The sequence below is a fragment of the Myotis yumanensis genome, unplaced genomic scaffold, assembly GCF_028538775.1.
Source record: "Myotis yumanensis isolate MYYU_CA2020_CCGP unplaced genomic scaffold, mMyoYum1.0.hap1 SCAF_6, whole genome shotgun sequence".
In the NCBI taxonomy this organism is placed as follows: domain Eukaryota; kingdom Metazoa; phylum Chordata; class Mammalia; order Chiroptera; family Vespertilionidae; genus Myotis; species Myotis yumanensis.
The window spans coordinates 89,965,654-89,991,480 of record NW_027223757.1 but is presented as its reverse complement, the minus strand read 5'-3'; the positions used below and the strand labels follow the sequence as shown (position 1 = coordinate 89,991,480).

Below are 25,827 nucleotides of genomic sequence, written 5' to 3'. Positions count from 1 at the left end.
TGCTCTCTCTTTCCAAACATACTAGATGCAAGGACCCCATTCCCCTCAAAAGAAACAGTACCCCATCCTCCTTCCCTGGGTCCTTTACCTGCTTCTTCCCCGCTCCAGGGGTGAGAACTTTCAGCCCCGCCTCCCTGCTGGCCAAGCTCCGCCTTCCCGTCCACCTGTGTGCCCAGACCCTGACGTCACCGCTCGGCTTCAGCGGCCTACAGGATTCTGGCTCCTGATTGGTTCGTCCGACCACCGCCCGGCAGCCCACCAATGGCAGCGGCGCTGGGTCGGGGGGTGCCCACATCCAAGATGGCGCCCCCAGGAGCAGGGAGCCGTTGACCGGCGGCGGGGAAGCGGCCTGGGTTGGCCCTCCGATTGCGGGATCCTGGGGGCATCTCGCCGGGGACCCCCCTGGCCCGCCTAGAAGGCCTTCCCTGGGCCCGAGCAATGGCTGCCGAGAATAGCAAGCAGTTTTGGAAGAGGAGCGCCAAGCTGCCGGGGAGGTGAGCCCAGGACGCTGAGTGGAAGAGGGGGTCGGACAAACCCTTCCAGATCCCAAGCCCTCAATCCCGCGGGCCTGGGGCGCCTCCGACCCCGGGAGGCTGTTTTGGCCACCGGGGCGGGGGGAGCTGGAGCTGCTTGGTGGTGGCAGGGCAGCTGTCAGGCACAGGAGCCGGCCGCGGACTTTGGGGGTGGCTGGGGGCGGGAGCCGACCGGGTCTGGGGGCGGAGGGCGCGGGACGGGCTGCCCTCAGCCTGGAGGTGGCTGATCCGGGCGTGAAGGACGGTGGAGTTGGGTGAGTAGCCAGTGTCCGTCCTGGGTCAGGAGGGCCATCCCCAGAACCGCTTCTTACTTTAAACACAACTCCCTCTTGGGGGTCTCCGCATGCACAGGTGGTTGTTTGCAGGAGGATGGCCCCTTCCCGACTCCCCCAATTCAGCTGGACTCCCACAAGGTTCTGGGAGCTTGGGGCCGGCGGGGGTCGGGGGAGGGGTGGGGAGCGGGGGTAGAGAAGTGAGGAAAATGGTCAAGCTTGACCTTATTTCATCTTGAGTTGGCCCTTTCCCATTAGGAATTATTGCAGGGTGACCCAAGAATCGAGGTTATTTCTTTGGCATTTTCTAAGGATTCGTTCAACCCCATGTGACTCCTTACCCCCATGCGTTGTGTGATGTTCTTTTTGTGCAAAAAATTTTTTTCATGCACTGAGTTTTTTCATTCTTCAGTTGTTTAGCTACTTCCTCCCGCCCCGCCCCCACCCCCTTTGGTGTGTGTTGAAATGCTTAGCAATTGTACATCCATCAATCTGCAGTTGGTTTACAGTTTCAGTTTGCTTTGGGCAGAGTCCTGAGAAGTGTAAGGACAAGTGTATGTTTCAATTGTGAATGCAAGATTTCTGCCAGCTACAGTCTACTTGGTGATGAAATTCATGTTGTGCCCCACATGCTACCTTCCCTAATTGATTCCGGGATAATCCTTTGAACTGTGGCCTTTTTTTTTTTTTTTTTAATATAGCAAAAGAGTAAAGAAGGTCAGTGGTGGCTATATAGCAGTCTTATTTTATTTAGGATCCTATTAGACATATGGAGAATGGAGTGGGAATCAGCTTTTAGTAATACAGTATTAAAATAATACAAAGGAATGCAGAGATAGCTTCAAATTAAAGTGCTGTGGAATTACAGTGTTCATATTACTAGTAATGCTAAAGACTTTTATGTTTTTAGATAAACACCACTTCCTGCCAACTGATTCCTTTTTCCTTCCTGATCTAGTGAGCTCTCCAGCCTCACTAACTGTTGTTCTCTGGGGTTTTCCATAGTGAGATCATTAAATTGTGACATCCTAAGGCTATCAGCAGAATCAATGGGAAAACTGTTAAATCGGGAAGTAGTATAGGAGATGTGGGACATGGCATGGTATTCTGTGCCTGTTGACTGCTAGTTGTTACTAACAGTCTTTTGTTTTCTATATTTCCACTTTTGGACTATACCAACAGTGACCTTTTTCAAAGCACTACTTTTATAAGATAGAAGGGGGGTGTCTCTTCAGTTTCTACAAGTTTCTGGCTTCCTTTTCATTTTGAAGAGGAATATAGAGGGAGAGGAGAGACCATTTGGTTCAGAAAGACTTGGGGTATTATTTGGACTCTCTTACCTGTACAAGCAGGGACAGATGATTTGCTCAATCTCTCTCGGCCTCAGTTCCTTATCTATGAAAAGAGGATAAAAATACTTTCCTCAGGGTTACTGTGAGGACTAAATGAAACATCCTATTTGTAAAGAGCAGGGACAGTGTTTATTTAGCACATTATAGTTGCTCAGTAAATACTAGTTATTACTATTACTGTTATTATCAGAGCAAGTAAACATTTAAAAGAATGTTTCCCAGATCCTCACCCCAGTACTAGGTATTTATATTCATTGTTTATCTTAAGGCATTAAAATGTTGCCACAATTCATCATAGTTTTTAGTACTTGCTTGTTGAAGGGGAATTTTACTTAGTTGTGTGCTTTTAGCAAGGAAGCCCCATGAGCCCCTGGTTGTGGGAGAAAACTACTTTGAGATAGTAAGTGCTTTGATTTAAGGAAAATATGAGGGCATTTTTCCAGAATAAGATTTTTGCATTTGTACTCTTTCGGTCTGCGTGAAGAAAAACTTTCTCCTCGGTGGTGAAATGACATAGGTCAAGGTCCGTCCTAGAAGTGAAACTAGTTTACTCCTCTTTGCAAATTGAAAGGTAAAAATTCAGTGAAGGCAGGTTACTTTCAGTTTCTTTGATTAAGATCTGGCAACTTTAATGATAACAAATAGGAATTTTATTTAGTAAAATAGCCCAAGTTCACAATGCATTAAGCATCCTTTTTCAAAACAGATTTACTGAGATATAATTCACATACCATAAAAATTCATGGATGGTTTTGTAAAACCATCATCACTAATTTCAGAACATTTTTACCACCCAAAAAGAAACCCCATATCCATTAGTAGTCACTCTTCATAACCTTCCCACACCCCAAACCCCTGCCCCTGGCAACCACGAATCTTTCTGTTTGATTTATCTATTCTGGACATTTCATATAAATGGAATAATGTAATAGACCTTTCTTGATTTATTAAGCATGTTTATTAAGCATGTTTTCAAGGCTCATCCTTTTTATGGCTAAATAATATTCCATGGATATATCTCATTTTGTTTACCCATTCATCAGTTAATGAGCATTTGGGTTGTTTTCACTTTTTGGCTATTATGAATAATGCTATGAAATTCATGTGCAGGTTTTTGTGTGGATGTATGTTTCTCTTTTAACACATTGTGGACCAGTAGTTTTATTGCTAGCTTTACCCAGTGGCCAGATAAGTTTCTTTTTTTAAAAAAATATATTTTATTGATTTTTTACAGAGAGGAAGGGAGAGGGATAGAGAGTTAGGAACATCAATGAGAGAGAAACATCAATCAGCTGCCTCCTGCAAACTCCCCACTGGGGATGTGCCCACAACCTCAGGTACATGCCCTTTACTGGAATCGAACCTGGGACTTTTCAGTTCGCAGGCCGACGCTCTATCCACTGAGCCAAACCTGTTAGGGCCAGATAAGTTTCTATTGAATGAGTACAAAACGTTTTACATAAATGTTAAAGACACGCTTTAAAATTAAGTACCCATTGCATTTTGAAGTTATTTATTACATGTTCTTACAAGCTAATATTTTTTTAAAGTATGATTGGCCACAAGCCTTAGAACAGAAAACATGAGAATTCTCGTGATCCACCCACAACGTGTTAAGTATATGTAGGTGTGGAATTGCTGGGTCTTATGGTAACTTGATAGAATTAAACTTCTCTTTGTTTTATTTTAAATATATATATTTGTTTCAGAGAGGAAAGGAGTGGGAGAGAGAGAGAAACATCAATGATGAGAGAGAATCATTGATCGGCTGCCTCCTGCACACACCCTACTGGGAATCAAGCCTCCAAACCAGTCGTGTGCCCTTGACCGGAATTGAACTCGGGATCCTTCAGTCCACAGGCCAACCCTCTATCTACTGAGCCAAACCAGCTAGGGCCCACTTTATTTTTTTATTTTTTTAATCCTCACCCGAGATTATGCCTTTATTGATATGCCTTTATATGCCCTGACCAGGTATTGAACCTGCGACCTGGGTATGTGCTCTGACCTGGAATCAATCCGTTACCTTTTGGTGCAGGAGACAAAGCTCCAACTAACTGAGTTAACTGAATCACCTGGTCACTTTCTTAAGTTCTCTGAGTTATTCATAAGAGCCCAGTGTACTTTTTTTTTTTTTTAATTATTCTTGATAGTTTTACAGATGTCTCCCATTTTGCCCTCCTTTATCCCCTTCCTCCAAGCCCTCACCCCCCCTCCCACCCCACCCCCGCTCCCCCGGTCTTTACCACCCTATTGTCGTGTCCTTGGAGCCCAGTGTTCTAAATATATCAAGTAGTCCTGGGAAGATAGGAGGCAGCATGTACTATGTGGAAGCTTACAGTTAGTAGATAAATAAATCCTGGAGATCTAACACACAGCATAGTGATTATAGTCAACAAAACTTTGAAGTTGCTAAGAGACTCGATCTTAATCGTTCTTGGCACAAAAAGAAATGATCACTATGTGACATGGTAGAGGTGTTAGCTAACATTTTAGTGGTAATCAATTACAACATATAAATGTATCAAGCCAATACATTGTACATCTTAACCTCCCACAATGTTTATGTCAAAAAAAAGAAAGAAAGAAATTACTGCCCAAGTTCAAATCCCAGTTCTGCTACTTTCTACCTGTGCGACTTTGGGTAAGTTACTTAATCTCTCTGTGCCTAGTCTTCTCATCTGTAAAATGGGGATAAAGTATTTAACCCATAAGGCTATTATGAGTGTTAAATGAGGTAATGCATAGAAAGTACATAGGAAGTACTCAATAATATTAGCTGTTATGAAAATGACTAGAGGCCTGGTGCATGAAATTCATGTATGGGGCGGAGGGAGGGGTTGTCCCTCAGCCCTGCCTGCGCCCTCTCACAATCCAGTATCCCTTGGGTAGGGTCCCTAGGCCTGGCTGGCGATCAGGGCCTATTGGGGCTTTTCTTCCCCAGCTGCCGACAGCTGGCCCTGCCCCTGCCGCTGCCACTGCTTGCCATCTATGCGGCGCTGCCCCCCTCCCACCCCCCACCCTCACCCCCACCACCTGTTGCTTCCTCTGCGGGTGATAGGCGTGTGGTGTGATTGCTTGGCTGGCCTGGGCCTCTCTCTGCAGGGTGATTGCTAGCCGGCCTGCATACGGCCACAGTGTCACTGGCCAGTGGCCAATCATTTGCGGGGTTCCACAATTGATTGCCCAGCAGAGGGAGGCCCTGCCCACCGGGCCAGGGCCTCCCTCTTTGGGGCGATTGCGGAGCCCCCCACCCCCAAATCGATTGCCCCGCCAGCCAGTGGCCTGGGCCTCCCCCTTTGGGGTGATCGTGGTGTCCCCCCACCCCCCAATCAATTGCCCTGCTGGCCAGTGGCCTGGACCTCCCTCTTTGGGGCAATCGATTATGGAGCCCCTCCATCGATCGTCCCACCACAGAAGGTGGCCTGGGCCTCCCTCTGTGGGGCGATCGTGGAGCGATGGCAGGGCCCCTTGACCAATCGCATCGCACCTCCCTTGGCTGGCCTGGCGCGAGTGTGTGTCACAGCATGGTTGTCCGGATGGTTGTTCTGCTGTTCAGTCGTTTGGTCAGTTTGCATATTATGCTTTTATTATTATAGGTAGTTGTAACTCACAGTATGTCCTGTTTTTATTTGTTTTCCCCCTTGCTCTAGTTTCTGAAACTGGTATTGAAAAACTTTGATCAGTAGGGTATCCGGAGCCCCCAGTGAATCCCAGGTGGAAAAACCCCCAACCTCTTGTTAATTAGGTAGAGGGTTTATGGAGTCACCAAGAAGCCTCATGTGGGACGGTTGTGGTGTCAGGTGTTCTTGAGCCATGAGGAGTATGCTTTTGAGCAGAGGTCCTTAAACTTTAGTGAGTCCCCAGGAGAGCTCGTTAAAACAGATTGCCAGGCCTCACTCCAGAGTTTCAGATTCAGAGGTTGTAAGGGGGGACCTGAGAAGCTGAGCTTCCCGAGTGAGACTGCTGCTGCTAATCTGGGAGCTGCACTTTAAGAACCCCTGAGAAAAGAGTCCTGAATTGAGTGAAAGAAACCTGAGTTCTAGTGCTGAAAGCTTTTGCCATATGGATCTTGAACAATTAACGCATCTCACACTTAACACGCCCAAACAGAACTCGATTTCCACATGTGCCCACAAAGCTATTCTCCCCCACCGCCCCAACTATTCTTTCCATCTCACTTAATGGTCCCAGCATTCACCAAGTTCCTCAGACCAAAAATCCTAATGTCTTTATTCTTCTCTTTCCCTTTCTGCCACATCCAACTAATCAGCAGATCCTGTTGGCTCTTCAGATATATTCCGAATCTGAGTAGTTCTCACCACTTCTACCCCTACTACCATGGATCAATCTGAGTCCTCTCTTGCCTGGAGTACTGCTGTAGCCTCCTAGTTGGTTTTCCTGATTCTCTTCTGGCTCTCTACACACCTCTCATTTATAGTTAGAATAAAATCCAAATTCTCTGAGTCTTCCAGGTACTTCGTAGTTGGAAAAATAGGCCAAGTTATGGACTTGGATCGTTATCCCAAGAGCAGTGGGATGCCATTAGAAGGTTGATGGGGCTGAGACACGATCAGATTTGCATTTATAAAAATATCATTCCGGGTGCCCTGAGAAAAATGGTTTGGACCAGTGTTTTCAACAGTTAGGGGTGGGGACACACGGTTGCTGTTTGGCATGGGTTAAGTCTGTGTTGTATTGAAATACAGGATGTTTAGCATCTCTGGCCCTTGTCCACTAAACGTCAGGAAGGCCCAGCAGTTATTAGGACAATTATCCTTCCCACATGCACGTACACATTTCCAAACACGTGAGTCCCCCCACGCCCCTGACTCTTCCACCCACTACTGCACCTCTGCTGGGAATCAGAGTGAATATAGTTAGGGGGCTACTGCAGTCAGTAAAGGGAGAGGCTTAGACTAGGGCAGTGGTCGGAAAACTGCGGCTCGCAAGCCACATGCGGCTCTTTGGCCCCTTGAGTGTGGCTCTTCCACAAAATACCGACTTCTGGGCATGGGCCACGAAGTTTCAATCACACTGTACATGCACGCGATTGAACACGTGGTATTTTGTGGAAGAGCCACACTCAAGGGGCCAAAGAGCCGCATGTGGCTCGCGAGCCGCAGTTTGCTGACCACTGGACTAGGGCAATGGTGAGTAGAGGTCAAAATTGAAAATACCTACATGTAGCCTTGGTAAATCGCTGGATTTGGGGAGTGAGGGGAAAGGAGGGACCAAGGAGGTGTCACTCCCAGGTTTCTGGTTTAGGTAATCTGGTAAGATTTGGCTTAGAGAAAAAGCCAAATTTTAGGGCAAATTTAAAATTAAAACTCCATGCTTTTAATTTTCTTCTTTATGAAATGAAAGGTTTGGATTAAGTGAGCTCTAAGGCCCTTACCAGTTCTGAAGTTGAGTGGTAAGTTTTAACTTACCAATTCCAACTCATGTCACTCCACCCACACCCAGCACGATTCATAGTTAAGAGCGGGTGAAGTGAGGGGTGCAGGTGGTGGGCTTTTGTTTTTGAAAGTAGTGACTTGCTGGCACTGCTGAACATCTGAGTGTCATGAAATTTTAGCATTGGCTCTGAAGACCACAGCCAGTGAGGAAGCTGAGGCCAGAGAGGGGTGGTGGCTTGCCACAAATCACACTGCAGATTTCTTGACACCTGGTTCATGCTCTCTCTACTACTGTTTCCCCTTCCGCCACCCTCAATCTTGGCTAAGATTAAGACACCCTCTGTCAGAGCACCTCAACCAATCCAAGGGTGTGGACTTCCAGTGAAAAGATTCGGATGAGACTTGGAACAAGTGTGAGCCAGAGCCTGGCTCATATCCCATATTCTTATTTTCAATCTTTCTGGGAAGGGCTTCTCCCTCTTTTTAAGCAAAAGTGTTTGTTGCGGAGCATTGTCCCATACACCAAAAGGTTGCAAGTTCGATTCTTGGTCGGGGCACATACCTAGGTTTCGGGGTTGATCCCCTGTTGGTGTGTGCCCTCTCTAGTTCCCCCTTCCTCTCTGTTGGTTTTTAATCAATTAAAAAACTACAACATACACTTAGGTGAGGATTTTAAAAAATGTGTTTGGCCCTGGCCAGTGTTTCTCAGTGAATAGAGCACCAAAGGGTTGCAGGTTCAATTCCCGGTCAAGGGCACGTACCTGGATTACAGGTTCAGTCCCGGACCTCACATCAATATCTGTCTCTTTCCCTCTCCCTCGCCTCCACCCCCACACCGCCCTCCTTCCCTTCACTCTCTCTAAAAAAAAAAAAAAGTGTTTGTTAAAGTCAAAGAACTCTTTTTAGCATTAAATGAAGTTGAGAAAAGTGTCTAGTCACTTGAATTATGTAGGAGCCTTCTCTATCATTTGGTCATTTTTTCATAATCTGATAGTAGACTCAGTGTAATGGTCTAAGCCTGTTTGGGCAGGCACATTACATCCTGTCCTTAGCCTGGATATGTTTTACTAATAAAGTAAGTGGAGATACTAAATTATCACTGAAACAGTGTAGATCCCCCTTTCTGGAAGACTTGGATCAAGTGAGTGTGTGAACCTGAATCAGGTGCCAACACTTGGTTTCAAATTGGATAGTTCTATTCCCATATTTGCTTTAGCTCATTTTTTAGTGCTAAGCAAACACCTGTTGATTTTTCCTACCAAGGTTTTGCACTGTTCCAACTACCTAAACCAGGCAGGCCAGTACATTCTGTGGTGTTGGTTTTGTTAAAGGGACTGACGGAGTTTTGACAGGGATTTTTGCTCTTTTGTCTCTGTTGCAGCATATCCTGTGGCATTCTTTGCTCTGCCTAGCCAGTGTGGTTTCTCTGAGATGTGACGTGTTTGCCTCTAGTTTTTAGGTCTAGCTTAAAACAGAGGCCTGGGTTTTGTCAAGTTCCAACCTTCACTCATTAAGTTTTGTTAAGTGCCTGCTGGTGTGTCGCCCTCTGCCCAATGATGAGGGAGGACAGACACAGACATGCACCACCATTGCTCTTTAGAAGCTGAAAATCGGCTTGGCACATGGCTTCCCCTGTGAGGATGCTGTGTATTAGTGCCTTTCCGGTTTTCCCACTAAGCATGTGTTACTTTTGCAATCTGAAAAACTTAAAAGTGGGGCTGGATGAAAACACGTTGCTGAGTGAGAAAAGCAAGCTGTAGAACAATACATACAATCTGCAATCTTCTATGTGAAGTTTTAAAGCATAAGAAGTGTTGTATGTTGTTTATGGACACATGAATATATGTCAGAGTGTAAAAACAGATGGGGAGGATTTCATACCCACTTTAGGATAATGGTTATCTCATGGGGAGAAAGGGAAATGGGACTGGGACTGCCATTGGGACTTTAGTAGTATCTCTCTAATGCTTTAATTTTTCAAAAAAAAAAAAAGTAAGAAAGAAAGAAATGTGGCCCTGGCCGGTGTTGCTTAGTTGGTTGAGCATTGTCCCATGCACTGAGATGTTGTAGGTTCAATTCCTGTGAGGGCACATGCCTGGGTTGCAGGCTTGATTCCTAGTAGGGGGCATGCAGGAGGCAGCCAGTTGATGTTTCTCTCCCTCTCCCTTCTTATCTCTCTAAAATCAATGAAATTTTTTTTTAATTTTATTGATTTTTAGAGAGAGAGGAAGGAAGAGGAAAAGAGAGAAACATGAAACAAATATCACATCATCTCACTTATATGTGATGAGAGTGAAATATCCTTCAGCCGCCTCCTGCACACCCCCTACTGGGGATCGAGCCCACCACCCAGGCATGTGCCCTGACGGAGTCAAACCAGAACAATGCACAGGCCAGCACCCAAACAACTGAGCCACATCGGCCAGGGCTAAAAACATATTTAAAAATAAATAAATAAATAAATAAATAAATAAATGTGTATTTCTTCTCCTGAAAGATGAGATGAACACTAAAAAGAAATGTGACAAATGTTAACCTTTGTTAAATCATAGTAATGGGTTCATAAATGTGTGTTATAGTTTTCTCTGTATTTTTATTTGTGTTTGAAAATGTGAATTGTATGTTTTTTATACTTTTTGGAGCATTTTTTTAAAGTTTGTGTTGGGGAGATCAGACAGCTAGCGATGAAACTAAATAATATTTAAAGTAGGATTTATGATTGAGAGTCAAGATAAGTCATATATACAGTGTGCTGCCATTGGTATAGTTTTTTCTTTTTAAAATATATTTTTATTGATTTCAGAGAGGAAGGGAGAGGGAGAGATAGAAAATCAACAAATATATATATATATACTGCCCTGGCTGGTTTGGCTCAGTGGATAGAGTGTCAGCCCACGGACTGAAGGGTCCCGGGTTAGATTCTGGTCAAGGGCATGTACCTCAGTTGCAGGCTTGATCCCTGGCCCCAATCAGGATGTGTGCAGGAGGCAATCAATCAATGTGTCTCTCCTACATTGATTCTTTTCTCTCTCCCCCTCCCTTTCACTCTCTCTAAAAATCAGTGGAAAAATATCCTCAGGTGAGGATTAACCAAAAAAAAAAGAAACAAATGATGAGAGAGAATCATCGATTGGCTGCCTCCTGCATGCTCCCTACTGGGGATCAAGCCCGCAACCTGGACATATGCCCTGACTGGGAATTGAACAGTGACCTCCTGGTTCATAGGTTAACATTCAACCACTGAGCCATGCCAGCCAGGCTCATTTATCTAGTTTTTAAAACATGCAAAAGATACTATACATAGAATATAAAAGTGTAAAAACAAAAACTGAGGCTGAAAAAAGCCAGATTCAATAAAATATCTTCCTAGGAAGGAAGGGAAAGGCTTACTGGTGCTTAAGTCTATAATGCCTTATTTCTTATGTAGGTATTGAACATAAAGAGCCTTGTATTATGATCTAAATCTAGTTTCTTTTTAAAATAGTTTATTTTTTCCATTAATCTATATATGCCTGCTCTTGTGCATTTACAATAGCTAAGATCTGGAAACAGCCCAAGTATAGATGAATGGATAAAAAACTGGTACATTTACATGGTGCAATACTATGCAGCTCTAAAAAAGAAGGATCTATTACCCTTTGAAACAGCATGGAGAGATCTGGAGAGTATTGCGCTAAGTAAAAAAAAGCCAGTCAGAGAAAGACAAATATCACATGATCTCACTTATATGTGGAATCTAAGGAACACAGTAAACGGACGAATAAAATAGAACCAGAGGCATGGAAACATGGAACAGACTGATGAATCTCAGAGGGAAGAGGGGTGGGGGGACAGAAGGAGATTAACCATAGAACTTATGTGTATATATGCATTGCCCATGAACACAGACAACAGAGTGGTAAAAGGCCTGGGGCGGGCAGGAACCAGGTGGTGGGAGATAAGGGGGAGAAAAAAAGGGGGGGACATCTGTAATACTCTCAACAATAAAATTTTTATTTTTAAAAAGCAGTATAAGCCCTGATTTATGTATTTAGGGAACCAGAGAAGGCATGGGTTATTGGATGCTGGTGTAGGGTCAGAGAACGTCTCCTGGTCAGGGGAGTTGAGGCGCTGTGGAATTTGAAGGGAATGTTTCAGTATGGATACAATTTTGAAAAGGGAGTAGGGAGAAGAGCCTGATGTAGTAACTTAGGTGTGTTTGGAAGGCAGAGTGGAGACCGGCCTGCTCTAGAGTTGAGTTTGGATTTGGGAGAAGAAGGGATGGTACTGGTGAATTATAAATGCCAGGCTTTTAGTCTGTCTTAATTTAATCTCTGTGATCACCTCAGTTTCTTTTTCTTTTCTAACTTCTTGCCTGTCCTTTTTGAGATTAAATAAATGAATTAATTATACAAAATGTTTGAGGTATAACACTGTTTGGTTCAAGAATATGTTAACAGATTTCGTTTGGGCTCTGATACCTTTGCTGATAAAGTCTGTCATCAATCATGGCCTTTCTGGCTGTGCCAGCACATTGGGCTGACATGTTTAAAAAACAGCCCACTATGATTTTAAATTCCTTTTCAGCATAGTAATTGATGGTCTTTGGCCCGTAAACCTGTGCAATAGGGATTGCTTTTTTCTGCATAGATTACTGGCAACTGGTAGTACTCTTTTTAGGAGAGGATCTAAGGATCTGAAAATAAGGGGTCTTCTTTTTCTACCCAGTCACCTAACCTAACTGGCCTGTTGACATCTTCTTGAAATTTATCCTCCGATCTTTATATTGTACTCCAAAGAGGCTCATGAACTTGGAGAGTTCAAGTGTACTCCTCTTAGAGTATTTGCAAATGTTAAAATACAGATCAGTGGCTCTTGTAGTGTTTTTGTTTGTTTTAATTTTTGTTTTGTCTAAGCCTTTTCTCTGTAAGCCAAACTTTCACATTATTCTTTGATCCCTCTTATTTTCTCTCTCCTTTGCTCTGCCTAAGAAACTGTAAACACATTAAAGTTGCATTGTTTATATTTCTGTAGTAGTATATGAAATGGTTGTTTATAGACTACTTAATAACTGTCCAGAAAAGTTTAGGAGAAGAGATTTATATAGCTAAAAAGGTAGGGAATCCTATCTAATAATAGACAAACATGGTAATTGACCGTACCTTTGCTACACCTCCCATTGGCTAATCAGCGTGATATGCAAATTAACTGCCAACAAAGATGGTGGCTAATTTGCATACTGCAGGCAGGGTGGGACACCGGGAGCCACCATCCAGGCCCCGGTGTGCAATCCCAGGAGCCGCCGGAAAGCCAGGCCGCAGGCAAGGCGACCCCTGGGACCCAGGAGCTGCCTTGCCTGCGGCCTGTGATCGTGATTGGAAACCGGGGCCGCAGGCAAGGTGGCACCCCAGGACAAGGAGCCGCCTTGCCTGCGGCCCGTGATCGTGATTGTCATCAGAAAGCCAGGCCGCAGGCAAGGCGGCTCCTCGGGACCCAGGAGCCGCCTTGCCTGCGGCCCATGATTGTGATCATGATCAGAAAGCCGGACTGCAGGCAAGGTGACCCCCTGGAACCCAGGAGCCTGTTGGCGAGGTCTGCAGGTGAAGCAGCGATCAAGCTATGAGGGGGAGGGTGGAGGGCGGAAGGAGCTACAGGAGCAGCTCTAGCCGGAGACTGAAGACTCTCGCCAGAGCGAGGAGCAAAGACTGAAGGCTCCAGCTGCAGCGAAGACTGTGTCCAGAGCAAAGATGGAAGGCGGTGGCCAGAGTGAAGGTCTGGGTCCTGGGTGCCAGAGGAAAACTGGTGCTGGCAGCCAGGGGAAAGAAGGCCTATTGCACGAATCTTCATGCAATGGGCCTCTAGTCCTATATAATAAAAGCCTAATATGCTAAGTGTCTGGTCATCCAGTTGGCCATTCAACAAATCAAAGCGTAATATGCTAATGACATGCTAAGGCCGCTCAACCACTCACTATGACATGCACTGACCACCAGGAGGCAGACAGTCGACCGGTTGACCAGTCATTATTACCTGCACTGACCACCAGGGGGCAGACGCTCCAACTGGTAGATTAGCTTGCTGCTCTAGTCTGGTGATCGGGACTGAGCAAGACCGGCAGACACGCCCTGAAGCCCTCCTGCGGTCCCTCCCCAGCTGGCCAACCTCCCGTGTCCCTCCCCTGCCCTGATCGTGCACCTGTGGGGTCCCTTGCCCTGGTCTGCACCCTCTCGCAATCCGGGCTGAGGGACTCCCCTCCCCTACCTCCTACCCCCAGTGAGTGAATTTTGTGCATCGGGCCTCCAGTGTATTCATAATTAAAGATTTGTACACAAGAACATTCCCTCTGGAATCTTAGTAGAAATCAATATGAAAATGATTGAGTTGGCTACATTTTTATTTAAAAGCAATTAGGATCACATCAGTGATGTCAAATAAGGTACCTGGTAAACTTGTTCTATTTTCTAAATGTTGGGTAAGGAATAAATTACAAAAATGGGAGATAGATAGAAAACCATTTCTTGGGCCCTGAGTGTGTGCTGGGTAGCATTTTAACATTTGCAAATCAACCTCACTACCTGCTAGTATTATCACCCGCCAGGAATTGTGTTAAAAGGGCTTTTTGCACATTGTCCCATTTAAACCTCCCAATCCTCTTAAGACTGCTTAATTTATTTCTTAAAAAGGTGATACATGTAAATGATACTAATTCAGAAAGGTACAAAAGGTTTGCAGTAAAAACTAAATCTCTTTGCCGCTGGGTCCTCCAGTCATCCAGTTCCTTTCCAAACCACTTGCTACTGCTGTCCTGTGTATTCTTTCAGAGATACGTTATAAGTACATAGACCTAATTCTATGTGAATATGTGGATACGCTTTATGTTAAAGTTTTTTTACAAAAACGGTGACATGGCCTGGCGGTGTGGCTCAGTGGTTGAACGTTGACCTATAACCAGGAGGTCATGGTTTGATTCCCAGTCAGGGCACATGCCCGGGTTGTGGGCTTGATCCCCAGTAGGGGATATGCAAGAAGCAGCTGATTAATGATTCTCTCCCTCTCCCTTCCTCTCTAAAAATCAATAAAAAAAATATTAAAATAAACAAACAAAAATGGTGGCATGTCCTGGCCAGCTGGTTCAGTAGCCCTGTACACCAAAAGGTTGCAGGTTCGATTCCAGGTTGGGATGAGTACGGGAGTCAACCAACCGATGTTTCTCTCTCATATTGATGTTTCCTTCTCTCTCCCTCTCTCTCTCTCTCCTCCTCTCTCCCTCTCTCCCTCTCTCTCCCCACCCTCTAAAAGTCAATAAAATCATATTCTTGGTTGAGGATTTAAAAAACAAACAGTGGCATATTATGCATACAGTTCTGCATCTTTTTTCAATGAATGTTTTTTTTATTTTTATTTTTATTTTTTTTTATTGCTTAAAGCATTACAAAGGGTATTACATATGTGTCCTTTTTTCCCCCCCACCCTTGACAAGCCCCTGCCCTCCCTTACCCCCCAGTGTCTTATGTCCATTAGTTATGGTTATATGGATGCATACAAGTCCTTCGGTTGATCTCTTACTCCCCTCCCTCCTGTCCCCCAACCCTCCCTGGCCTTACCACTGCAGTCCGACAATCAGTTTGAGGCAGCTCTGCCACTGTATTTATTATTGTTCAAAAGTTTGTAATGGTCTTAATTATCCATGAAAGAATGAGATCATGTGGTATTTTTCCTTCATTGACTGGCTTGTTTCACTTAGCATAATGCTCTCCAGTTCCATCCATGCTGTTGCAAATGGTAAGAGTTCCTTCTTTTTAACAGCAGCATAGTATTCCATCGTGTAGATGTACCACAGTTTTCTAATCCATTCATCTACTGATGGGCACTTAGGCTGTTTCCAGATCTTAGCTATGGTGAATTGTGCTGCTATGAACATCTGGGTGCATATATCCTTTCTGATTGGTGTTTCTGGTTTCTTGGGATATATTCCTAGAAGTGGGATCACAGGGTCAAATGGGAGTTCCATTTCCAATTTTTTGAGGAACCTCCATACTGCCTTCCATAGTGGCTGCACCAGTCTGCATTCCCACCAGCAGTGCACAAGTGTTCCTTTTTCTCCACATCCTCTCCAGCACTTGTCGTTTGTTGATTTGTTGATGATGGCCATTCTGACAGGTGTGAGATGGTACCTCATTGTTGTTTTGATTTGCATCTCTCGGATGATTAGTGACTTTGAGCATGTTTTCATATGTCTCTTGGCTTTCTGAATGTCCTCTTTTGAAAGGTGTCTATTTAGATCCTTTGCCCATTTTTTGATTGGATTGTTTATCTTCTTTTTGTTAAGTTGTATGAGTTCCCTATAAATTTTGGAGATTAAGCCCTTATCAGATATGACGTTGGCAAATATGTTTTCCCACGAGGTGGGTTTTCTTGTTGTTTTGTTGATGGTTTCTTTTGCTGTGCAGAAGCTTTTTATTTTGATGTAGTCCCATTTGTTCATTTTCTCTTTAGTTTCAACTGCCCTAGGAGCTGTATCAGTGAAGAAATTGTTTTGGCATATGTCTGAGATTTTGTTGCCTTTGTATTCTTCTAGAATTTTTATGGTTTCCTGTCGTACATTTAAGTCCTTTATCCATTTTGAGTTTATTCTTGTGTATGGTGTAAGTTGGTGGTCTAGTTTCATTTTCTTGCATATGTCTGTCCAATTTTCCCAACACCATTTATTGAAGAGACTATCTTGGCTCCATTGTATGTTCATGCCTCCTTTGTCAAAAATTAATTGAGCATATTGGTTCGGGCTAATTTCTGGACTCTCTATTCTATTCCACTGATCTATATGTCTGTTCTTGTGCCAGTACCAGGCAGTTTTGAGAACAGTGGCTTTGTAATACAGCTTGATATCTGGCATTGAGATCCCACCTACTTTGTTCTTTCTCAGGATCGTTGCAGCTATTTGGGGTCTTTTTTTATTCCAGATGAATTTTTGGAGAGTTCGTTCTAGATCTTTGAAGAAGGCCATTGGTATTTTAATGGGAAGTGCGTTGAATGTATAGATTGCTTTGGGTAGTATGGACATCTTAATGATGTTGATTCTACCAATCCAAGAACATGGTATGTTCTTCCATCTGTTTATGTCTTCCTCTATCTCTTTTTTCAACGTCCTGTAGTTTTCTGAGTAGAGGTCTTTAACCTCTTTAGTTAAGTTTATTCCTAGGTATCTTAATTTTTTTGGTGCGATGGTAAATGGGATTGTTTTTCTGATCTCCCTTTCTGAAAGTTCACTATTGGTGTATAGAAATGCCTCAGATTTCTTGGGGTTAATTTTGTATCCTGCTACATTGCCAAATTCATGTATTAAGTCTAGTAGCTTTTTGATGGAGTCTCTAGGGTTTTGTTTGTATAATATCATGTCATCTGCAAATAAGGACAGTTTTACTTCCTCTTTTCCAATTTGGATGCCTTTTATTTCTTCTTCTTGCCTAATTGCAATGGCTAATACTTCCAGTACTATGTTGAACAGGAGTGGTGAGAGTGGGCATCCCTGTCTTGTTCCTGTTCTTAGGGGAAATGGTGTTAGTTTTTGTCCATTGAGTATGATGTTGGCTGTGGGCCTGTCATATATGGCTTTTATTATGTTGAGGTATGATCCTTCTATTCCCACCTTTCTGAGAGTTTTTATCAAAAATGGGTGTTGGATTTTGTCGAATGCTTTTTCTGCATCAATTGATATGACCATGTGGTTTTTTTCTTTCAATTTGTTTATGTGATGTATCACATTTATTGATTTACGGATGTTGTACCATCCTTGCATCTCTGGGATAAATCCTACTTGGTCATGGTGTATGATCCTTCTGATGTACTGCTGGATCCAATTTGCTAAGATTTTGTTGAGGATTTTGGCATCTATGTTCATGAGGGATATTGGCCTGTAATTCTCTTTCATTGTGATGTCTTTACCTGGTTTTGGTATTAGGGTGATGCTGGCTTCATAGAATGAGCTTGGAAGCGTTCCTTCCTCTTGAATTTTTGTAGTAGTCTGAGGAGGGTAGGTTTTAGTTCTTCCTTGAATGTTTGGTAGAACTCCCCTGTGAAGCCATCTGGCCCTGGGCTTTTGTTTGCTGGAAGCTTTCTGATGACTGCTTCAATTTCTTCCATAGTTATTGGCCTATTGAGGTTTTTAGATTCTTCCTGATTGAGTTTTGGAATGTTGTATTTTTCTAGGAATTTGTCCATTTCCTCCAGGTTGTCTAGTTTGTTGGAGTAGAGTTGTCCATAGTATTGTTTAACAATCATTTGTATTTCTGTGGGGTCTGTTGTTATTTCGCCTCTATCATTTCTGATTTGGTTTATTTGGGACCTCTCTCTTTGCTTCTTGGTGAGCCTGGCTAGGGGTTTGTCAATCTTGTTTATCCTTTCAAAGAACCAGCTCTTGGTTTCATTGATTTTCTGTATTGTTTTTTTGGTCTCTATTTCATTGATTTCTGCTCTAATCTTTATTATCTCCTTCCTTCTGCTCACTCTGGGGTTTTCTTGTTGCTCTCTTTCTAATTCTTTGAGTTGTAGAGTTAGATGATTGACTACCATTTTTTCTTGTTTTTTGAGATAGGCCTGTAGAGCTATAAACTTTCCTCTCAGGACTGCTTTCATTGTGTCCCAGAGGTTTTGGATTGTTGTGTTTCATTGTCATTAGTGTCCAGGATGTTTTTAATTTCTTCTTTGATGTCATCGGTAACCCAATCAATATTTAATAACATGCTATTCAGCTTCCAAGTGTTTGAGTATTTTGGGTTGTTTTTATTGTAGTTTATTTCTAACATTATGCCATCGTGGTCTGCGAAGAAGCTTTTTATGATTTCAATCTTCTTGAATTTGTGGAGACTTTGCTTGTGACCCAATATGTGGTCTATTTTTGAATATGTCCCATGAGCACCTGAGAGGAATGTATATTCCGCAGCTGTGGGGTGAAGTGTTCTGAAGATGTCAATTAAGTCCATTTGATCTAGTGAGTCATTTAGGATTGCTGTTTCTTTGCTGAGTTTTTGTCTAACGGATTTATCCAGTGATGTCAGTGGTGTATTAAAGTCCCCTACTATGATTGTATTGTTGTCGATCTCTCCCCTGATATCTTCCAGAAGTTTTCTTATGTATGTGGGTGCTCCTGCATTGGGTGCATATATGTTTACCAGGGTTATATCTTCTTGTTGTATTGATCCCTTTAGTATTATGAAGTGGCCTTCCTTATCTCTGGTTATGGCCTTCACTTTGAGATGTATTTTGTCAGATATAAGTATTGCTACCCCAGCTTTCTTTTCCTTTCCATTTGCGTGAAAGATATTTTTCCATCTCTTCACTTTCAGTCTGTGTGAGTCCCTTCTAATGAGGTGGGTCTCTTGTAGACAGCAGATGTATGGGTCATGTTTTTTTATCCATTCAGCCACTCGATGTCTTTTGGTTGGAGCATTTAGTCCATTTACATTTAAAGTTATTATTGAAAGGTACTTGTTTGTAGCCATTTCTTTTTTTGTGTGTGTGTGTGGCTGTTTTCTTTCTGAGCTTGATATTTCTTCTTTTTACACCAGTCCCTTTAGCATTTCTTGCATGGCTGGCTTGGTGGTGATAAACTCCCTTAGCCCTTTTTTGTCTGTGAAGCTTCTTATTTCCCCTTCAATTTTGAATGATAGCCTTGCTGGATAGAGTATTCTTGGATTCAGTCCTTTGCTTTGCATCACTTTGTAGATTTCCGTCCATTCTTTTCTGGCCTGATGTGTTTCTGTTGAGAAATCATTTGATAATCTAATGGGAGATCCCTTGTATGTTACTTTCCGTCTCTCTCTTGCAGCCTGTAAGATTCTCTCTTTATCCTGAACATTTGCCATGGTAATTATGATGTGTCTTGGTGTGGGTCTTTTCGGGTTCACCTTGTTTGGGACTCTCTGGGCTTGTGTGACTTTTTTCTTCCCCACCTCAGGGAAGTTTTCTGATATTATTTCTTCGAATAGGTTTTCTAATCCATGTTCATCTTTCTGTTGTTCTGGCACCCCTATTATTCGTATGTTGTTTCGTTTCATGTTGTCCCAAAGCTCCCTTAGGCTTCTCCTCCTGTCTTTTAATTTTTTTCTCCATTTGCCGTACAGTTTGAGTGTGTTTTGCTTCCTTGTCTTCTAATTCACTAATTCGGTCCTCCGCTTCTCCCAGTCTACTGTTGATACTTTCAATGGAGTTTTTTATTGAAGCTATGTCGCTCTTCATTTCTTCTTGGGACTTACTTAAGTTGTTGATTTTTTCATCTGTTTCTTCTAGCTTCTTGCATAAGTAGTTGAGTTTTTCATCTGTTTCTTCTTGCTTCTTGAACATCTGGTGCATGTACTCTAGGAACCTTATTCTGAATTCTTTTTCCGTCATGTTGCATATCTCTGTCTCACTTAGCTGCTTTTCTGGCAAGTCCTCCTTTTCTTTCCTTTGGGGGTTTCTTTGCCTACCCATGTTTGATCTCGCTGACATATGTAGATGTTGAGATGTTCAGTGGCTGCTCCCTGGGTTGCAGGGGCTCCTTGGGTTGTGGTTGCTGCTCAGACGGTTGCGGTAGCAGCTGCTTTCCAGTTGGCAGCAGCTCCTCTGGTGGGTGTTGTTCACAGCTGTGTTGGCTCTTCTGGCTGGTGGGGGGAGGCTTCACGTACAGCTGCTGTTCCACAGACAGAGGGTGTGGTGATCAGGAGGCTGTGGTGATCAGGAGGCTGCGGTGATCTGGGGGCTGCTGTTGCTTGGATCTGCTGCGTTGATTTAAAGGCACAAAATACAACAGAGCAAGGCACAACGTACCAGGCACTGAACACAAGTATATTCACAATATTAATAACCCCAAATAAAGGTGACCACCCGAATTAAGAGAATTAGGGGATAAGGGAGAAAGAAGAGAAGAAGATAAAATAGAGAACAGAAAAGAAAAATAAGAAAAAAACAAACAAAAAAGGAGTGCAAAAATAGAATTGGGAAAAAAGAGGGGAAAAAAAGAGAGCGAAAAAAGAGAATGAAGTAGAAGCGGGGAAGAGACTATTGGTATGAGGAGCAAACTCCAATAGAACTGCCACTAATCTCAACAAATTCCAGCAACAGATCCCTGGAGATGAATGCAAACTACAAACCACCAATAATATCCAGAGGGGTAAGGGAAAACAGAAGCACAAAAATAACCGGGGTGGGGTGGGGGAGGGAAGGGGAAAAACCAGCAGAAAAAAAAAGAAAAAGAAAAAGAAAAAGAAAAACAATCTCACAACCAGTCCTAAAAAAGAAGAAAAAACACAAAACAAAACAAACAAACAAATAAAAAAAAAAAAGCCCAATATATTCAACAATCAAGAAAACAATAGAAAGATAAGAGAAAAAAAAATGTTTGGAAAGTGAAGAAGGATAAAGAATAGGTGTATAAGGATTTAGAGCAGTAGATTGGAAATAGGATATATAAGTAGGGTGGAATTAGACAGGGGGTAAAAAGAGGGAATTGGGAAAGTCTGGAGCAGGAATAGGGTAAGAGAAACAGGACACCAAAAGGGGAAAAGTAAGGAAGAGGGTTTTAGCAAAGAGGTGAAATTGAGATAGGGAAAATTAATGCTAAAGGAACGATGAAAATAGAATGGAGAACACTAATCCCAAAAGAAAATAAAGAGAAAATAAAATCGCACTTTAAAAAATGGTAAAATGGTAGCGATAATAATACTGGTTAAAAATAAAAATGTGGTAATTGAAAGGGTAAAATCAGGTGATGGAAAAAGAAGAAAAAGAGAAAAAAAAATTGGTTTCTTAGTAAAAAGGTGAAAAAATTAAAAAAAAGAAAAAGAAAAAGAAAAAATTTGCAGTAGTGATGGTCTTTCGGTTCTTCTACTCTTCAGCCTGGTTCGCCTTAGTCCTGCCAGGTATTTAGGAGAGTGTTGAATTTCCCTGCATTACACTGTTCCTCCGTGTTGTAAATCACAGTCCTGATTTTAAAGCAGGCCGTATTTGTGATCCAGTCTGCCTTAATTTGTATTCCCCTAAGAGTCAGTTTGTGGCTCAGCCTCTGGGTGGCAGTGTTTTTGGGTTGGCCTCTGAGGCTATACAGCTTCTCTATCCTTTTTTAATCCTTACCCTGCTCTGTGTTGTTGGTGGGACTGAAAATCCCTCTATAGGCCAGACCCTGGTAACTCCCAGGGACTAATCAGCTTGTTTTAATCCTTTATCTCATACAGGGTGGAATCTGGGTGTGGCTGTGCTCCTTGCCTGGGGGGCTGGGGGGAGGAATTCCACCCTGTGGAGGAATGGCTGCCCCAGTCCTGGGCCCAGGGGTGTCTCAGCACTCAATTCGCTGCCACTTCCTCCGGCTCCCCCTCTTTCCTCAGCCTCTCCCCAGATTCCCCTCGTCTGCACCTTCGCCCTCTCTTCAGCAGAGGTGAGTGTCTGTATCCGAACTGTCCTATGAGCAGGGTTCAGTGAAAACAAAGAAACAGACAAACGCCGGCCGGCCGCGGAAACGCTCCTCTCCTCTTACCGGTCTGGGAAACGCTCCTCTCTTACCAGCACTGCATGATCTGGGAAACGCTCCTCTCTTATGGGCACTGCATGGTCCGGTCAGTTCCTCAGGATGCCCCCTTTAGTCTCAGTTCTCCGAAATCACAAAATCCAAATCTCAAATCTCCTGGCGCCAGCAAACCCACGGAACTCCTTACCCCGGTCAGGGTCTGTGTCTGACCCAAGAGACGCGGCTGTCTGCCATGCAGTCTCCCTCCGACCCTCTGGGCTCAGGTCTGGCAAATTTTCCTGCCCAGATCCCTGGTTTTTAACCTTTCCAGGGGAGGTCTGCCCTTCCCGGCTGCAAACCATCTCACCAGCTGAGTAAATTTGCCAATTCGGGGTGGGTGTTATTAGTTTCAGCTGCTTACTCCGTTTGCTCCGGGACAAGACCTGGGACGCGTCTGCCTATATCGCCGCCATCTTGCTTCTTCTTCAATGAATGTTTTAGAGCAGCGGTTCTTAACCTGTGGGTCGCGACCCCTTTGGGGGTCGAATGACCCTTTCACAGGGGTCGCCTAAGACCATCCTGCATATCAGATATTTACATTACGATTCATAACAGTAGCAAAATTACAGTTATGAAGTAGCAACGAAAATAATTTTATGGTTGGGGGTCACCACAACATGAGGAACTGTATTAAAGGGTCGCGGCATTAGGAAGGTTGAGAACCACTGCTCTAGGTCCATCCAAGCTGTTGCAAATGGTAAGATTTCATTTGTTTTTATGGCAGAGTAATATTCCGTTGTATATGTGTACCATAACTTTTTTATCCACTCATCTATTGATGGGCACTTGGGTTGCTTTCATATCTTGTCTATTGTAAATAATGCTGCAATGCATATATCTTTTGTATATATTTTTTCCATTGATTTTTAGAGAGAGTAGAAGGGAGGGGAGAGGGAGAGAGAGAGAGAGAGAAACATTGATGTGAAAGAGCCACATCAATTGGTTGCCTCCTGCACATGCCCCAACCAGGGCCAGGGATTGAACCTGCAACCCAAATACATGCCCTTGATAGGGAATCGAACCCAAGACCCTTTGGTGTGTCGGCCAACACTTTACCACTGAGCCACACTGGTATATCTTTTTGAATTAGTGTTTTGGGTTTCTTTATATATATACCCAGAAGTGGAATCACTGGGTCATAAGGCAGTTACATTTTTAATTTATTGAGGAAACTCCATACTGTTTCCCACAGTGGCTGCACCAATCTACATTCCCACCAACAGTGCCTGAGGGTTCCCTTTTCTCCACATCTTCGACGACACTTGTTTGTTGATTTATTGGTGTCAGCCATTCTGACAGGTGTGAGGTGATATCTGATTATGATTTTGATTTGCATTTCTCTGATGATTAGTAACATTGAGCATCTTTCCTGTCTATTGGCCATCTGTATGTCCTCTTTGGAGAAGTATCTGTTCAGGTCCTCTGCCCATTTTTTTGTTGTTAATATATTTTTATTGATTTCTGAGAAGAAGGGAGAGGGAGAGAGAGATAGAAACATCAATGATGAGAATCATTGATTGGCTGCCTCCTGCATGTCCCCCACTGAGAATTGAGCCCACAACCCATGCATGTGCCCTGACTGGCAGTCAAAACGTGACCTCCTGGCTCACAGGTTGACATTCAACCACTGACCCATACCGGCTGGGACTCTGCCCATTTTTTTAAAATATATATTTTATTGATTTTAGAGAGGAAGGGAGAGGGAAAGAGAGAGATAGAAACATCAATGATGAGAGAGAATCATTGATTGGCTGCCTCCTGCACGCCCCCTACTGGGGATCGAGCCTGCAACCCAGTCATGTGCCCTTGGCCGGAATCGAACCTGGGACCCTTCAGTCTGCAGGCCGACGCTCTATCCATTGAGCCAAACCAGCTAGAGCTGTCCATTTTTTAATTGAGTTGTTTGGTATTTTTGTTACATTCTCTTCTGCAACCATAAAAACTCAAATTTAAGATTTAGTCTTAAGGTTAAATTAATTAAATGCTTTCCACTAGTCATTTTGTCATAGTTTCTACATTTATCCCATTAATTGAAGTTTTTCCTCTAATAGTTTCTTCAGTAAGAAGTCAAGGAAACCATATTCCCTGAGTTCTTACATGTGGAAACATGTTTTGTCACCTTTGTGGTTAAACAGCAGTTTGGCTTTGATATAGAATTATTCTTGGGTCGCTTTTTTGTGTGTGAACTATTACAAAAAAGTACATGAAACAGTATGTGGTATTATAACTTGATGAAGACCCCAGAAGTGAGCTCCACAAGCCCTCTTGTGTCTGTTCTCTATCACACCTCCCTGCTTCCCCCGAGACAACCACATCCTTTCATGTTAGCCACTCTTTGTTTTCTTTATGGTGTCACCACCATTGATGCACCCCTAAACAAGTGAAATCATTTTTGCTAATTTTTGAACTGTATATAAACAGAATCATACACTGTTCACTCTTTTATCTTTTGCTTCTTTTTTGCTCAACATGTCATTTGTAAGATCATTCATATTGTTACTTTGCAGCCCTACTTATATTTATGTTGCTGTGTAGTATTTTATTATCTACACTAATAAAAGAGAAACATGGTAATTAGCGTACGACTGCTACCCTTCCCATTGGCTAATCAGCATATCCTTATGCAAATTAACTGCCAACCAAGATGGCGGCCGACAGCCATGCATTGAAGCGAACAGGGAGGCTTGCTTGCTCTAGTGTCGGTGGACTCCAACGTTCCCCGCCTGACTTGCCGGCCTCTCAGCTGCAACTCTAAGCAACTATGTTGCAAATATAGAAGCTAAACAAAACCCCGGAAACCAGCTTCAGCCAGTCTGACCGCAACATTGTATCAATGTTTTGAGGCCTCAGAGCTAAAACCAGCCCAGAATAAAAGAAAAAAAAAAGAAAAAAAGGAGCGGTTGGGAGCTTCAATCACCCGCCAGCCGGAAAACAGCCCTCAGCCCCTCAGCCAGCCTGGCCAGGCACCCCAGTGGGGACCCCCACCCTGATCCAGGATACCCTTCAGGGCAAACCAGCCGGCCCCCACCCGTGCACCAGGCCTCTATTCTATATAGTAAAAGGGTAATATGCCTCCCAGCACCGGGATCCGCGTGACAGGGGGCAGTGACCAAACCCCCTGATCGCCCTGCGGCTCTGTGTGTGACAGGGTGCGGCGCCCCAACCCCCTGATCAGCCCTGCTCTGTGCGTGATAGGGGGGAGCTCCCCAACCCCCTGATCGCCCTGCGGCTCTGTGTGTGACAGGGTTCGGCACTCCAACGCCCCACCCACGGGCCCTGCTCTGTGTGTGACAGGGTAGAGCCATAACCTCTCCATCGGCCCTGCCCTGAGTGTGACAGTGGCGGCGCCCCATCCCCCTGATCGGCCCTGCTCTGTGGGTGATAGAGGGTGGCGCCCCAACCCCCCTCCACGGGCCTTGCTCTGTGTGTGACGGGGAGAGCCATAACCTCCCCATTGGCCCTGCCCTGAGTGTGACAGGGTGCAGCGCCCCAACCTCCTGATCCACCCTGCTCTGTGTGTGACAGGGGGCGGTGCCCCAACTCCCCTATCGGCCCTACTCTGTGCATGACAGGGGGGAGCTCCTCAACCCCCTGATGGGCCCTGCTCTGTGCGTGACAGGGGGGAGCTCCCCAACCCCCTGATGGGCCCTGCTCTGTGTGTGACAGGGTATGGAGCCCCAACGCCCCAATCGGTCCTACCCTGAGTGTGACTGAGGGTGGCATTGCAACCTCCCGATCCATCCTGCTCTGTGCATG

The 25,827-nt window shown here is 44.0% G+C and overlaps 1 protein-coding gene across 2 annotated transcripts in view; it reads left to right on the top strand.

The window, feature by feature from the left end:
• Window positions 1-311: 311 nt before the first annotated feature.
• Window positions 312-25,827, top strand: part of TBC1D22B (TBC1 domain family member 22B) — an 85,951-nt gene continuing 60,435 nt past the window's right edge. For both annotated transcript variants that reach the window (XM_070418663.1, XM_070418662.1), the window contains exon 1: window positions 312-494. In XM_070418663.1, the coding sequence (XP_070274764.1) occupies window positions 439-494 (56 nt within the window). In that variant the 5' untranslated portion in view covers window positions 312-438. The remainder of the gene's footprint in view (window positions 495-25,827) is intronic.